General features: G+C 47.1%; 1 protein-coding gene across 2 annotated transcripts; it reads left to right on the plus strand.

Annotated features, from left to right (window-relative positions):
* On the plus strand, nt 1-15,372 carry slc30a7 (solute carrier family 30 member 7). 2 transcript variants are annotated; one of them, XM_038699419.1, is made up of 12 exons: nt 1-164; nt 448-549; nt 4,027-4,140; nt 5,091-5,178; nt 5,855-5,984; nt 6,058-6,174; nt 6,220-6,240; nt 6,346-6,396; nt 7,949-8,084; nt 9,566-9,656; nt 9,753-9,902; nt 14,886-15,372. In XM_038699419.1, the coding sequence occupies exons 1-12, from the start codon at nt 85-87 to the stop codon at nt 14,931-14,933; spliced, it is 1,128 nt and encodes a 375-aa protein (XP_038555347.1). In that variant the 5' UTR covers nt 1-84; the 3' UTR covers nt 14,934-15,372. The 2 variants fall into 2 exon arrangements, with proteins under 2 accessions (XP_038555347.1, XP_038555346.1); XM_038699418.1 differs by having other exon boundaries at nt 6,058-6,240.
* The last annotated feature ends 32 nt before the right edge of the window (nt 15,373-15,404 follow it).

The raw sequence follows: 15,404 nt of genomic DNA on the forward strand, positions 1-15,404 counted from the left end.
CCCGAGCAGACCGGAAGTTGACGTTAGCATCCCGTAGCTAGGTCTGTCCGGTGTGTGTGTGTGTGCGCGAGTTCAGGTGTGAAAATGTTACCTTTATCTATTAAAGACGACGAGTACAAACCCGCCAAGTTCAACCTGCTGCTGAAGCTCTCGGGATGGTTCAGGTAAGCTCACCTGTGCTAACTGCTAACTGAGCTAACCGCGGCTAACTCACAGCCAGCTGACTCTGACGCTAAGCTGCTAGCCCGATGCTAACCGGCTAGCCCAAACAGACCACTTCCTGTCCCCGTGTCTTCATTAAAGGTGTTTCCTCGCGCTGTCAGGTGCTAATCTGCTCTCTGACGGTGTGCTGGAAGTGTGCACGTGCCCGGCGGGCTGTTATTGACCCGGCTCAGTCCCGGTTCTGGCTCCGGTGCCGGACCTTCTCTGACTGCTGTGTGTTTTCAGGTCGATCCTCGCGGATAAGACGTCCCGGAACTTGTTCTTCTTCCTCTGCCTGAACCTGTCCTTCGCCTTCGTGGAGCTCACCTACGGCATCTGGAGCAACAGGTAGGCTAGCGCCGTTAGCACCAGCTAGCGCGTCTCAGGATGTGCCACGTATGTGTTTAGAGGGCGCGTGTGGGTGTAATCGATAACCCGAACGGCAGCTCAGCCTCCGCACTTCCGGTCACCAGGTATCGGTAATGAGCAAAACAGGAAGTTATTTTAGTTTATTTACCTGCGCGTTACACCTCCCAGCTGTTTGAGGTGTTACCATGGTAACGGGTGGAGCTGAATCGGGTTCTTAATGAATGTGTCGGATTTGATCATTGATCCGCTGTTTGGCGTCACGTGATCAAGTTCTGACCAGGAAGGAAAGTTTAAAACCAAAATGAACTTTAACTCAGAAATATTTATTTGATATTCAAATTCAGTTTTATTTATATAGCGTCAATCACAACAAGTTGTCTCACAGCGCTTTTCATAAAGAGCGGGGGAGGGAGAGGGGGGGGGGGGGGGGGAGGCAGCCTACACAATATCCACACAGAGGTACACACAGTAAAGGTGATGTTGCTATAGACTAAATGAAAAATGGTACAGATATTTATAATAGTGTTAATGGTAACCATCGTAATGTTAATGATTATAATAACAATAATAACAATAGGACTAGCAACAATAGTCGTTGCAGCAGAGGGTGTCGAGCAGGAACACGGGGGCAGCAGGTGACCCGCAACCACAGATCCAGACTCCACAGCTCCAGAGCCAGAAAACCTGCAGGAAGTGATAGGAGGAGAGAGGAGAGGGACGAGAAAGCACAAGACTACCAGAAAGGGGAGAAGTTGTGTTAGTAACATGCAATAATGGGATGAGGTTGCATACAGAGGGAGAGAAAGTAGAGGAGAGAGGAGCTCAGTGCATCATGGGAAATCCCCCGGCAGTCTAGGCCTATAGCAGCATAACTAAGGGATGGTTCAGGACTCACCTGAGCCAGCCCTAACTATAAGCTTTATCAAAGAGGAAAGTCTTAAGCCTACTCTTAATGTGGAGATGGTGTCTGCCTCCTGAACCCAAACTGGAACCTGGTTCCACAGGAGAGGAGCTTGATAGCTGAACGCTCTGGCTCCTAGTCTACTTTTGGAGACTCTAGGAACCACAAGTAACCCTGCATTCTGGGAGCGCAGTGCTCTGGTGGGGTAGTAAGGTACTATGAGCTCTTTAAGATAAGATGGTGCCTGACCATTAAGAGCTTTGTAGGTAAGAAGAATGATTTTAAATTCTATTCTGGATTTTACTGGAAGCCAATGCAAAGAAGCTAAAACAGGAGAAATGTGATCTCTTTTCCTGGTTCCTGTCAGAACACGTGCTGCAGCATTCTGGATCAGCTGAAGAGTCTTAATGGACTTTTTCGAGCAGCCTGTTAATAAGGAATTGCAGTAATCCAGCCTAGAAGTAACAAATGCATGGACTAGATGTGATAAATTCACAGTTAACAAATGAAATGTAACATCAGCTGTTACTCAGTAACTGGTGTTTCCACCACAGTAATAATAATATTACAGTTAGTCACCCAGGTAACACTGCGTTAACTGAAAGTTGTTTCGGTGTCCTTGACGTGAACGCACGACTGCGCGGCAGCTCAGAGACAGTTCAGAAAGCCGGACCTGATGGGAAATATCACCATCACAGTCTGAGATGTAAAGAACTTTGTCGTCAGATGTAAACTTTGTGTGAGCAAAGGTGGTGGCGCAATGGATTCCACTGTAAGACATCCACCACTGTGTCCCTGAGCAAGACACTTAACCCCTTGTTGCCCTCTGACATGTAGAGCAGCTGTAAGTCGCTTTGGATAAAAGCGTCAGATAAATGAATAAATGTGAGCAGCAAAAAACAACAATTCTACCTCTGATTTAGTGAAGCATCTGAGGCAGCAACGTGAAACGTGGAGAAAGATACGTCAGGAGAGAGCGGCGTGAACGTTTGAAGTTCTGTAAAAACACTGCTCTGATAAATGTGCAGAAAACAGGAGTTGAGAAGTTTGGAGAGACTTGGTTTGTTTTCGATATCGATCATTATCAGGATAATTGTTAAATTATTTGTCAAGTTTAAAGGCTGATTTTTGTTCCTGAGTGAAGGTTAAACTTTTCTTTATGGTCAGAACGGGACAAACACTCGATGCCAAACAGAGGATTCACTTCACAGGTGGAACATTTTAAACAAGGATGAGAAAATCTTTTTTTCAGTCCCTTTCCCTCAACAAAATAAAAATCTTAATAGAAAAATTAAGTGCTAATTTGTTTGTTATACAAATGAATTAAACCAAACATTTATTGGCAATATATTGAACATTTGTTATATTGTTATCGAGGAAAATTAGATTGCAGTAATTATCATGATTGATTTATTGCCCAGCCCTATAGCAGCGTAACTTATTACTTTTAATACCCTGTAATAAGTAAAGTAATTTATTACTTTTTAAATGAGTGATGAGTAAAAAGTAACTCTCTATCAATGACCTGAACGAGCAGCAGCGTCTCCGTGTGAAGTTCAGGCTCCTGCTGGATATTAAAAGTTGATCTTTCTGTAGCGTCCAGTCGTATCTGCTGTTACTGAAGAGACTGACACACATTACTTCTGTAGATCTCCTGTGTGTGAAGTATTTTAAGTAATGTCCCTTTAATAAGACAGCCTGTCCTTTAAAACCTAAATGAAAGTCTTCAGTTCTCAGACGTCTGTTTGATGAAGTTGATTAGAAGAATCTGAACTTTATTTGCTTCCATGTGTGAACAAACTGTCTGTGCAGGAGGCGTTCAGCCACACAGAGGCCACAGAGCAGCGTTCACAAACAGCCGCTGCTCTTTTTACATATAAAACTATATTAAAACATGAAACCGGAGGAGAAGCAGGTTAGTTTCTTTAGTGATTATGTTGCTGTGAGGGAAAGGCATTATGGGAAACCCTGTCGCGCTGCTCTGCTGTGAGTCCATGCAATAAACCCTTCAGGAGTAAAAGGTTCATCAATAAACCTGATCAACATGTAGGAAGAGAGATTTTCATCTGCTGCTGTGAAAAAGTCAAATTCAGTCAGATTCACAGACGTCTGCTTCCTGCACCGTGTCGTCGGGTACGTTTGTTTTCGATACCTTGCTGCCTACAAAATAACAGTGCCTGAGCCGTCCGGATGAGCTAGATCAAATGATTTGTTCTATATTTGAGTTTATAAAAGTGACTCTGCTGCTGCTCTGGAAACATTTATTTAATTTAAAAGATGCAGTTTCTGGCAGCTGATCTGCACACTTCACTATTAGTTTATTATTCATGTTGTCATCTCAGTGCTGCAGCGTGCATTCGCAGGTGTTGCTCCTCCCTGCAGAACTACAGACGCCGTTCTGCTTGTAGTTCTTCCAGTGTTGCTAACAGCTTTCTTTAGGCTGCGTCTCTGACGGGAGGTGGTGCTGAAAAGTTACTTACAGGATGATTAGGGTTGATGTGTGTGTTTAATGTGTGTTTAATGTGTGTTTGTTGTGTGTGTTGTTTCCTCCTCAGTTTAGGTCTCATCTCAGACTCCTTCCACATGTTCTTCGACTGCACCGCACTGCTGGCAGGTCTGGCAGCCTCCGTCATCTCCAGGTGGAGATCCAACGACAGCTTCTCCTACGGGTGAGACATCGCTCTGGCTCAGTCAGTCAGGTCTGGCGTGCTGGTCTGGGCTCAGTCAGTCAGGTCTGGCGTGCTGGTCTGGGCTCAGTCAGTCAGGTCTGGCGTGCTGGTCTGGGCTCAGTCAGTCAGGTCTGGCGTGCTGGTCTGGGCTCAGTCAGGTCTGGCGTGCTGGTCTGGGCTCAGTCAGGTCTGGCGTGCTGGTCTGGGCTCAGTCAGTCAGGTCTGGCGTGCTGGTCTGGGCTCAGTTAGTCAGGTCTGGCGTGCTGGTCTGGGCTCAGTCAGTCAGGTCTGGCGTGCTGGTCTGGGCTCAGTCAGTCAGGTCTGGCGTGCTGGTCTGGGCTCAGTCAGTCAGGTCTGGCGTGCTGGTCTGGGCTCAGTCAGTCAGGTCTGGCGTGCTGGTCTGGGCTCAGTCAGTCAGGTCTGGCGTGCTGGTCTGGGCTCAGTCAGGTCTGGCGTGCTGGTCTGGGCTCAGTCAGTCAGGTCTGGCGTGCTGGTCTGGGCTCAGTCAGTCAGGTCTGGCGTGCTGGTCTGGGCTCAGTTAGTCAGGTCTGGCGTGCTGGTCTGGGCTCAGTTAGTCAGGTCTGGCGTGCTGGTCTGGGCTCAGTCAGTCAGGTCTGGCGTGCTGGTCTGGGCTCAGTCAGGTCTGGCGTGCTGGTCTGGGCTCAGTCAGTCAGGTCTGGCGTGCTGGTCTGGGCTCAGTTAGTCAGGTCTGGCGTGCTGGTCTGGGCTCAGTTAGTCAGGTCTGGCGTGCTGGTCTGGGCTCAGTTAGTCAGGTCTGGCGTGCTGGTCTGGGCTCAGTCAGTCAGGTCTGGCGTGCTGGTCTGGGCTCAGTCAGGTCTGGCGTGCTGGTCTGGGCTCAGTCAGGTCTGGCGTGCTGGTCTGGGCTCAGTCAGGTCTGGTGTGCTGGTCTGGGCTCAGTTAGTCAGGTCTGGCGTGTTGATGTGTTTCAGTTACGTCAGAGCTGAGGTTCTGGCCGGCTTCGTCAACGGACTCTTCCTCATCTTCACGGCTTTCTTCATCTTCTCTGAAGGAGTCGAGGTAACACACACACACACACACACACACACACACACACACACACACACACACACACACACACACACACACACACACACACACACACACACACACACACACACACACACACACACGGTGTAAAATAAGTGGGTGTGGCCGCCACGACGTCCCCCGTTGGTCTGTGGACCGCCGTTTTGAACCGTCACCATCTTGTTTTTTTTCTGGAAGCAGAAGGCCGCTGCCTCGCTGCCTCAGAAGGCGTCACTTTCAAGTGAAGGCAGCTCTGTTTACATTAGTTTCCAACAGCCTTCCAGGGCAGCGCTTACTGCAACGTGTGACGTCGGCACGCCGTCTCTTCTGACAGCCAGAACAACCAGCTAGCCTTAGCATCAGCTAACTAGCTACTGAAAAGCCAAACGGCTCACAGACGCCTCAGAAATCAGACTGAACAAACGTGGTTGGTTTCAGTCACGGGCTGATATGACAGTTCAACTACTACAAACCTTTAAAAACAGGCCGCCATGGTAGCGACCTGTCAATCAGCTTGTAGCCCCGCCCTAAAGCCTCCCATAATTTACTAAATGAACATCATGCTGTGTTGAGGAAGACTTGAAACTAGCGACTGAGGTTTTGCTCGAACAGAAGTTGACTGATACAGCTGAGAAAATGTCCCTGCATGCATCTGTCTGCCCATCAGAGAGCTCTGGAGCCTCCTGACGTTCACCACGATCGGCTGCTTCCTGTCTCAATTGCCGGTCTGCTCGTCAACCTGGTCGGGATCTTTGTGTTCCAGCACGGAGGCCACGGACACTCGCACGGGGAGGGAGGTAATGTCTGCACAACACTTAGAACGTCGGGGTGTAGAAGCCGACGTCTCTAACCCGCCCGTCTCTCCCTCAGGTCACGGTCACAGCCACTCCCTGTTTAACGGCAGCGTGAATCACGACCACCACAGCAAACACGCCGACCGGCACAGCCACGGCGGCCACGACGGACACGGGCACAGCCACGGCGGCCACGACGGACACGGGCACAGCCACGGCGGCCACAGCCACGGCGGCCACGACGAGTCCCACTGTCACGGTGAGTCTGCATCGAAGACGCCAGAGGGACAGACGGACTCTGTCGAGACCTTGTTTCGTGTTTCCAGTCAAAGCAAAGTTTGTTCTCTTTGTGTTTTGGTTGCAGACGAGCTGCTGCACTCGCCGGGGACAGGATCCAGTAAACAGATCCTGCAGGGTGAGAACCGAACCTCAGACCGCATCCTCAACACATTTTAACATCCTCAACTGAGTTCTACAACATAAGCGTCTAAAAAGTGCCTGGACCTGGTGAGATTTCTGCTGAAGTGTTGAAGGGAACTACGAGTGGAGCAATAGTGCAACACACCGCAGAGTAAATGGTGACTTTAGTCTGGTGACATTCTGCCACAGATCTGTGGGAAAAGCTGCTGAAACCCTGGAGCTGTAACAGTCCAGGAGTTTGTAACTGAATTCAAATTAAATCATTTCTCACTGAGCTGAAAAGGAGCCAGAGTCACATTTAAAGAGGTTCCTTCCCCAAACAAAGACGCACAGAGGAGCGAAGACTAAAGCAGGACTCAGCAGGTAAGTTGATGTGCAGGAGAAACAGATCTGAGAGCAGCTCTGACTTAGACTCATTCACCAGGAATCAGGAAATGAACTGTTTAACACAACTTTGAAGACATTTGGAGCATTAAAGTCTCGTCACAGCAGATCCTATCCTAACCGCTGGGTAACCATGGTGATAGGAACTAACTGAAGACAGGAAACGGCTTTTACAGAAGCGTCTTAAATAAACTCTCCTAACTTGAGGAGAAGTGTTCAGCTTTTCCTCCGGCTGCTGTTTTCTGACTCGTTTAGTCCGCGCGGCTCTTTTACTGCCGTTACCAGATCAACGCCACGTCAGCAGGCCGAACTCGCGAACCGACGCAGAAAGGCCGGCTGCGACGTGACGCCGGGTAACGTCTCCTTATGTAGCGTGAAGTGAAGGTTTGGTGGAACAGAAGCATCCTAATGCGACTCTTTGACAGCAGGAGATGGTTAGAGAGCAGAAACGCATGACAACACGCCGCCGTCAGCCCGCAGCCCGCGTCCTATTATCTACCTTCAGTATTAAGGTTGGGGTTCCTGCCGGGGTCGGCGACGGAGCGCAGGAGGAGCCGGCGTTCCTCTGCTCTCTGGACGCAACAGCCGCCTTTCTCTCGGTCTCACTGTAGAGGGACGGAGTTTCTTTCTGACGGCATCAGCTGGCCGCAGGACAGACGGCGGACGCCGAGTCGGCCGTTTCGGCCCGCCGCCTCTCTGGAATGTCCCGACTAAAGCGTCGCCAACACCTCCAAGACATCCGGCTTCAAGTTCAGCGATAGTTGTTGTTTCATTCAAAAAACGCCGGCGTCGGTTGCTAGGTAACAGGCTGTTGAGTGTTTAGGACTTCCTGATTCCTGAAGTTAGATTTGCTTCTGTGATACCAAACTGGGGAAACTGTCTGAACTTCAGACTGAAGGCAGGAACAAGAACACAGTACAGCCAGGGGGCCACCAGGGGGCCACCAGGGGGCCACCAGGGGGCCACCAGGGGGCCACCAGGGGGCCACCAGGGGGCCACTAGGGGGCCACCAGGGGGCCACCAGGGGGCGCTCACACACCATCACGGCCACATTCACCCAACTGTCCTGTCAGAACCATGTATCTCCATATTTGGTGGTTCTTAAATGCCACAGCACACGCAGGCTGACTGTTTATATACTCTGATATGTGTGTGTGTTGCAGGCGTCCTGCTGCACATCATCGCAGACACGCTGGGCAGCGTCGGCGTGATCATCTCCGCTCTGCTGATGCAGAAATACGACCTGATGATCGCCGACCCCATCTGCTCCATGCTGATCGCCCTGCTCATCGGAGTCAGGTGACCCGCACGCCGAAAGTCGCCGTTTCACAGTCAAACTGAGCTGATGACGTTTAGTCACTTCATTTTAAGGAGAGACGCAGACGTACAAACAGTGTAATAAATATGTAGGGACAGAGAGACGGCAGCGCTGAGCGGGTGATGCGTCACCGTGGAGACTGTTAACGGGAGGCCAACACACACACACACTCCCCCGTTCAGTGTGTCATCTGGGCTTCCTTTCAGCCTATGACAGACCAGAACAGGGTGGGCGGGTTTACCCAGCTGAGACCACGCCAACAGACCTGGGGGGGGGGGGGAGGGGGCGGGGCCAGCTGCCTCTTTGTTGTGGCCGTCCTCCTCCTCAGCTGTCGTCCAATCAGCTGCTCTCTCTGTATAATGACAGACTGCAGGATTTTCAAACACATAATGAAGTGTGTGTGTCAGCAGGAGTGAAACAGGAAGTGGAACAATAGCGTGAGGTCACTTCCTGTTTGCCTCCAACTGCAGCTTTAACTCCCAGTTTCTCCACAAATGAATGATTTAAAGCAAAATAGTAAAAACATATTTATTACTGATAATCTTATTTCAAATATTTATCAGTAAATTAATTTTTAAATTACCCCCCCAACCCTATAGAACCTCTTCAGTGACCATTAGGAACTTTAAAAAAAAGCCTAGAACCTTTTAAAGAACCATTAGAACTTTCTGACAAATAACCAAACAGAAGTTGTAAAATTATTTTGTGACTTTGTTTATTTCTCACATTAAAGACTTTAGTCAGCTTTAAAGAGTCGGAGCGTCCATGAACGCACCAACGAGGGAACCTTTGTTCCCAGTGTTCTCGGCTGCGTCGTCATGTGACGCATCAGCGATCTGCAGGCCGATTCCACAGAATGACCTGAAACCAGCGTCTGCCTGGAAGGAAGGAAATCAATCTGTAGCCTGATGGATCCTCTGGAAACTGGTTTTCACTCATGTAAAGAACGTGCAATTAGTAGTTAATGGGCTCCAACGTCCAAACCACCGGTATGGAGCTGGAAACAGTCCGGCCTGGCTTTGATGGGCTGGAAGTGAAGGCAGCTGCAGATTTAAACATGAGCAGAGCAGATCTGTGGTCAGCTGAGAGGCCTGCACACAACCACAGGTGTCCGGTTACTGCAGCTGCTCAGACCAAACCCCAGCTAAAAATCTACAGATTCAAGTACTCAGCTCTGAAAACCTTTAACTGTGCAACATTTGTTGTAGTAACTGCCTTAAAAGTAGTTGTGCTACTATAATAGTAGAACTATAGTGGTTTTGTAGTTAGTATTTGTTTGTAGTCGTGGCAGTACTTGTTGTAGTTACTACTAACAATTGCATAATTAGTAGTACCATTTATAATAAGTGCTAATACTATAAGCAGTAGTACAAGTATCTGCAGTGTCCAGGTTGTGATGTCAGTGAGGGGGTGGAGCCTCTGAATCAGCTGTTAGAGTTCACACGTCCTCTCTGACCCGCAGCGTGGTGCCGTTACTGAAAGAATCCATCGGGATCCTGATGCAGAGAACTCCTCCGTCCCTGGACCACGCCCTGCCCGAGTGTTACCAGAGGGTGAGTACAGGTCCCGCCCACACCCAACCCCGCCACCAGCTACACCTGGAACACGACGGGTCGAGTCTAACTGCCGCTTTGTTGTGTTGTGTTCAGGTGCAGAAGCTGCAGGGAGTTTATAACCTACAGGAGCCTCACTTCTGGACTCTGTGTACTGACGTTTACATCGGAACATTAAAGCTGCTGGTCGCCCCTGACGCCGACACCCGCTGGATCCTCAGCCAGACGCACAACATCTTCACACAGGTACCTGAACATACCAGAAAAGCAGTAGTATTTGAAGTAGCTTCAGTTGTCGAGTAGTAGCTGTTGTACTAACAGTGGTGGTAGTGATGTTTGTGGTGGTAGCAGCAGTATTTGTAGTGTAATGCAGGGCCGTAAGGCGCCAGGCACATGTCTGCGTCGGCAAGACGCCAGCCGCGGGGCCGTAGGGCGCCAGCCGTCTGTGTTTCAGCGTTCTGTGACTTTGTACCTGACAAGTGAGGGTGAAATACAACTACTCCTCTGCTTCTGAAGCCGGAGGACTGTAGAGGCAGCTCAGGTGTGGGAAACAGTCCGCGTGTCAGGTAGGAGGGGCCCTCAGCAGAATGTTGCTTAGGGCCCCTGGGGGCTGCATGTTGAGTGGTGCTGCTAAAATCTTCACTCGGGAGCAGCAGTGCTACTAGTGAACAAAGTTAGTCTGTAAAAGTAACCAGTTGTCAGTGTTGTTGTTGTTGTAGTAACTATCTAGTACTACTACCACTACCACCACTAGTTACTACCACTAATTACTACTGCCACTACTAACACTAGTTACTGCCACTACTAACACTAGTTACTGCCACTACTAACACTAGTTACTGTTACTACTTACTGCCACTACTAACACTAGTTACTGTTACTACTTACTGCCACTACTAACACTAGTTACTGCCACTACTAACACTACTTACTGTCACTACTTACTGCCACTACTAACACTACTTACTGTCACTACTAACACTACTTACTGTCACTACTTACTGCCACTACTAACACTAGTTACTGCCACTACTAACACTAGTTACTGTCACTAGTTACTGCCACTACTAACACTACTTACTGTCACTACTTACTGCCACTACTAACACTAGTTACTGTCACTACTAACACTAGTTACTGCCACTACTTACTGCCACTACTAACACTAGTTACTGTTACTACTAACACTAGTTACTACTTACTGCCACTACTAACACTAGTTACTGTCACTACTTACTGCCACTACTAACACTACTTACTGTCACTACTAACACTACTTACTGTCACTACTTACTGCCACTACTAACACTAGTTACTGCCACTACTAACACTAGTTACTGTCACTAGTTACTGCCACTACTAACACTACTTACTGTCACTACTTACTGCCACTACTAACACTAGTTACTGCCACTACTAACACTAGTTACTGCCACTACTTACTGCCACTACTAACACTAGTTACTGTCACTACTAACACTAGTTACTGCCACTACTTACTGCCACTACTAACACTAGTTACTGTTACTACTAACACTAGTTACTACTTACTGCCACTACTAACACTAGTTACTACTTACTGCCACTACTAACACTAGTTACTGTCACTACTTACTGCCACTACTAACACTAGTTACTGCCACTACTAACACTAGTTACTGCCACTACTAACACTAGTTACTGTCACTACTAACACTAGTTACTGCCACTACTAACACTAGTTACTGTCACTACTAACACTAGTTACTGCCACTACTTACTGCCACTACTAACACTAGTTACTGCCACTACTTACTGTCACTACTAACACTAGTTACTGCCACTACTAACACTAGTTACTGTCACTAGTTACTGCCACTACTAACACTAGTTACTGTCACTACTTACTGCCACTACTAACACTAGTTACTGTCACTACTTACTGCCACTACTAACACTAGTTACTGTCACTACTAACACTAGTTACTGCCACTACTTACTGTCACTACTAACACTAGTTACTGCCACTACTTACTGCCACTACTAACACTAGTTACTGCCACTACTTACTGCCACTACTAACACTAGTTACTGTCACTAGTTACTGTCACTACTAACACTAGTTACTACTTACTGCCACTACTAACACTAGTTACTGTTACTACTAACACTAGTTACTACTTACTGCCACTACTAACACTAGTTACTGCCACTACTAACACTAGTTACTGCCACTACTTACTGTCACTACTAACACTAGTTACTAACACTAGTTACTGCCACTACTAACACTAGTTACTGCCACTACTAACACTAGTTACTAACACTAGTTACTGCCACTACTAACACTAGTTACTAACACTAGTTACTGCCACTACTAACACTAGTTACTGTTAGTACTAACACTAGTTACTACTTACTGCCACTACTAACACTAGTTACTACTTACTGCCACTACTAACACTAGTTACTACTTACTGCCACTACTAACACTACTTACTGTCACTACTTACTGCCACTACTAACACTAGTTACTGTCACTACTAACACTAGTTACTGCCACTACTTACTGCCACTACTAACACTAGTTACTGCCACTACTTACTGTCACTACTAACACTAGTTACTGTCACTACTTACTGCCACTACTAACACTAGTTACTGTCACTACTAACACTAGTTACTGCCACTACTAACACTAGTTACTGTCACTACTTACTGCCACTACTAACACTACTTACTGTCACTACTTACTGCCACTACTAACACTAGTTACTGCCACTACTTACTGCCACTACTAACACTAGTTACTGCCACTACTTACTGTCACTACTAACACTAGTTACTGCCACTACTAACACTACTTACTGTCACTACTAACACTACTTACTGTCACTACTAACACTAGTTACTACTTACTGCCACTACTAACACTAGTTACTGTCACTACTTACTGCCACTACTAACACTAGTTACTGTCACTACTAACACTAGTTACTGTTACTACTAACACTAGTTACTGCTTACTGTTACTACTAACACTAGTTACTACTTACTGCCACTACTAACACTAGTTACTGTCACTACTAACACTAGTTACTGCCACTACTTACTGTCACTACTAACACTAGTTACTGCCACTACTAACACTAGTTACTGTTACTACTAACACTAGTTACTACTTACTGCCACTACTAACACTAGTTACTGTCACTACTTACTGCCACTACTAACACTAGTTACTGCCACTACTAACACTAGTTACTGCCACTACTTACTGCCACTACTAACACTAGTTACTGCCACTACTAACACTACTTACTGTCACTACTAACACTACTTACTGTCACTACTAACACTAGTTACTGCCACTACTAACACTAGTTACTACTTACTGCCACTACTAACACTAGTTACTGTCACTACTTACTGCCACTACTAACACTAGTTACTGCCACTACTAACACTAGTTACTGTCACTACTAACACTAGTTACTGTTACTACTAACACTAGTTACTGCTTACTGTTACTACTAACACTAGTTACTACTTACTGCCACTACTAACACTAGTTACTGTCACTACTTACTGCCACTACTAACACTAGTTACTGTCACTACTAACACTAGTTACTGCCACTACTTACTGTCACTACTAACACTAGTTACTGCCACTACTAACACTAGTTACTGTTACTACTAACACTAGTTACTACTTACTGCCACTACTAACACTAGTTACTGTCACTACTTACTGCCACTACTAACACTAGTTACTGTCACTACTAACACTAGTTACTGCCACTACTTACTGTCACTACTAACACTAGTTACTGTCACTACTAACACTAGTTACTGCCACTACTTACTGCCACTACTAACACTAGTTACTGCCACTACTAACACTAGTTACTGCCACTACTAACACTAGTTACTGCCACTACTAACACTAGTTACTGCCACTAGTTACTGCCACTAGTTGCAAACGCACAACATCTTCACACAGGTACCTGAACATACCAGAAAAGCAGTAGTATTTGAAGTAGCTTCAGTTGTCGAGTAGTAGCTGTTGTACTAACAGTGGTGGTAGTGATGTTTGTGGTGGTAGCAGCAGTATTTGTAGTGTAATGCAGGGCCGTAAGGCGCCAGGCACATGTCTGCGTCGGCAAGACGCCAGCCGCGGGGCCGTAGGGCGCCAGCTGTCTGTTTTTCAGCGTTCTGTGACTTTGTACCTGACAAGTGAGGGTGAAATACAACTACTCCTCTGCTTCTGAAGCCGGAGGACTGTAGAGGCAGCTCAGGTGTGGGAAACAGTCCACGTGTCAGGTAGGAGGGGCCCTCAGCAGAATGTTGCTTAGGGCCCCTGGGGGCTGCATGTTGAGTGGTGCTGCTAAAATCTTCACTCGGGAGCAGCAGTGCTACTAGTGAACAAAGTTAGTCTGTAAAAGTAACCGGTTGTCAGTGTTGTTGTTGTTGTAGTAACTAACTAGTACTACTACCACTACCACCACTAGTTACTACAACTAATTACTACTGCCTACTTACTGCCACTACCACCACTAGTTACTACCACTAATTACTACTGCCACTACTAACACTAGTTACTGCCACTACTAACACTAGTTACTGCCACTACTTACTGCCACTACTTACTGCCACTACTAACACTAGTTACTGCCACTACTAACACTAGTTACTGTCACTAGTTACTGTCACTAGTTACTGCCACTACTAACACTAGTTACTGCCACTACTAACACTAGTTACTGCCACTAGTTACTAACACTAGTCACTAGTTACTGCCACTACTAACACTAGTTACTGCTACTACTAACACTAGTTACTGCCACTAGTTACTGCCACTACTAACACTAGTTACTGCCACTACTAACACTAGTTACTGCCACTACTAACACTAGTTACTGCCACTAGTTACTGCCACTAGTTACTGCCACTAGTACTAACACTAGTTACTGCCACTAGTACTAACACTAGTTACTGCCACTAGTACTAACACTAGTTACTGCCACTACTAACACTAGTTACTGCCACTACTAACACTAGTTACTGCCACTACTAACACTAGTTACTGCCACTAGTACTGCCACTAGTTACTGCCACTACTAACACAAATTACTGTCACTACTAACTGCCACTACTGCCACTAGTTACTGCCGCTACTAACACTAGTACTAACACTAGTTACTGCCGCTACTAACACTACCTACCTGATGTCTCAATGTCTCTGCAGGCCGGAGTTCGACAGCTCTACGTTCAGATTGAAAAGGCTTCCATGTAGAAGCTCCTCCTCCTCTGAACACCAGGGACCAATCACCTGCAGGCGACCTCTGAGGGTCAGACTGAGACCAGGGGCTGGGCAGTTAAGAACTTGACTGATCTCCCATGATGCTCCAGCCCAATGCATCCTGGATGAACTCAGACTGCACCCCCCCCCCCCATTTTTTTTTTTTTTTTTTAAATAACCTTACCTGTCCGGTTGGCGGGCACTGTGACCCCGCCCTCCTCCTTCTGGCTGTACTTTGTAGACTGGAAAAAAGCATTCTGGGTAAGTGCCTTCATCATCAGAGACTATCTGAGCCCGCTTCCTGTCCAGATGCCCCCTCCCCCCCGTGACATCACTGCTGCCAACTGATTGGTCCGTGTGATGTTACTGTGTTTTTAACGTGCCAAACCATGTGACCAAATCATATGACAAGTCAGTGGGTTTCAGTTTTTTTCAACTGTAATAAATAATTTTGTTTCTCTGAGC

Source organism: Micropterus salmoides, unplaced genomic scaffold (assembly GCF_014851395.1).
Source record: "Micropterus salmoides isolate LMB-PRFRI ecotype aquatic unplaced genomic scaffold, ASM1485139v1 Ms_hic_scaffold_5, whole genome shotgun sequence".
NCBI lineage: Eukaryota > Metazoa > Chordata > Actinopteri > Centrarchiformes > Centrarchidae > Micropterus > Micropterus salmoides.

Excerpts from the sequence above, each read along its gene's own strand:
- slc30a7 (XM_038699418.1), top strand. The coding sequence starts at position 85 with ATGTTACCTTTATCTATTAAAGACGACGAGTACAAACCCGCCAAGTTC. Across the intron at positions 550-4,026 it reads TACGGCATCTGGAGCAACAG|TTTAGGTCTCATCTCAGACT; the intron begins GTAGGCTAGCGC and ends TTTCCTCCTCAG. Across the intron at positions 8,085-9,565 it reads GCCCTGCTCATCGGAGTCAG|CGTGGTGCCGTTACTGAAAG; the intron begins GTGACCCGCACG and ends TCTGACCCGCAG.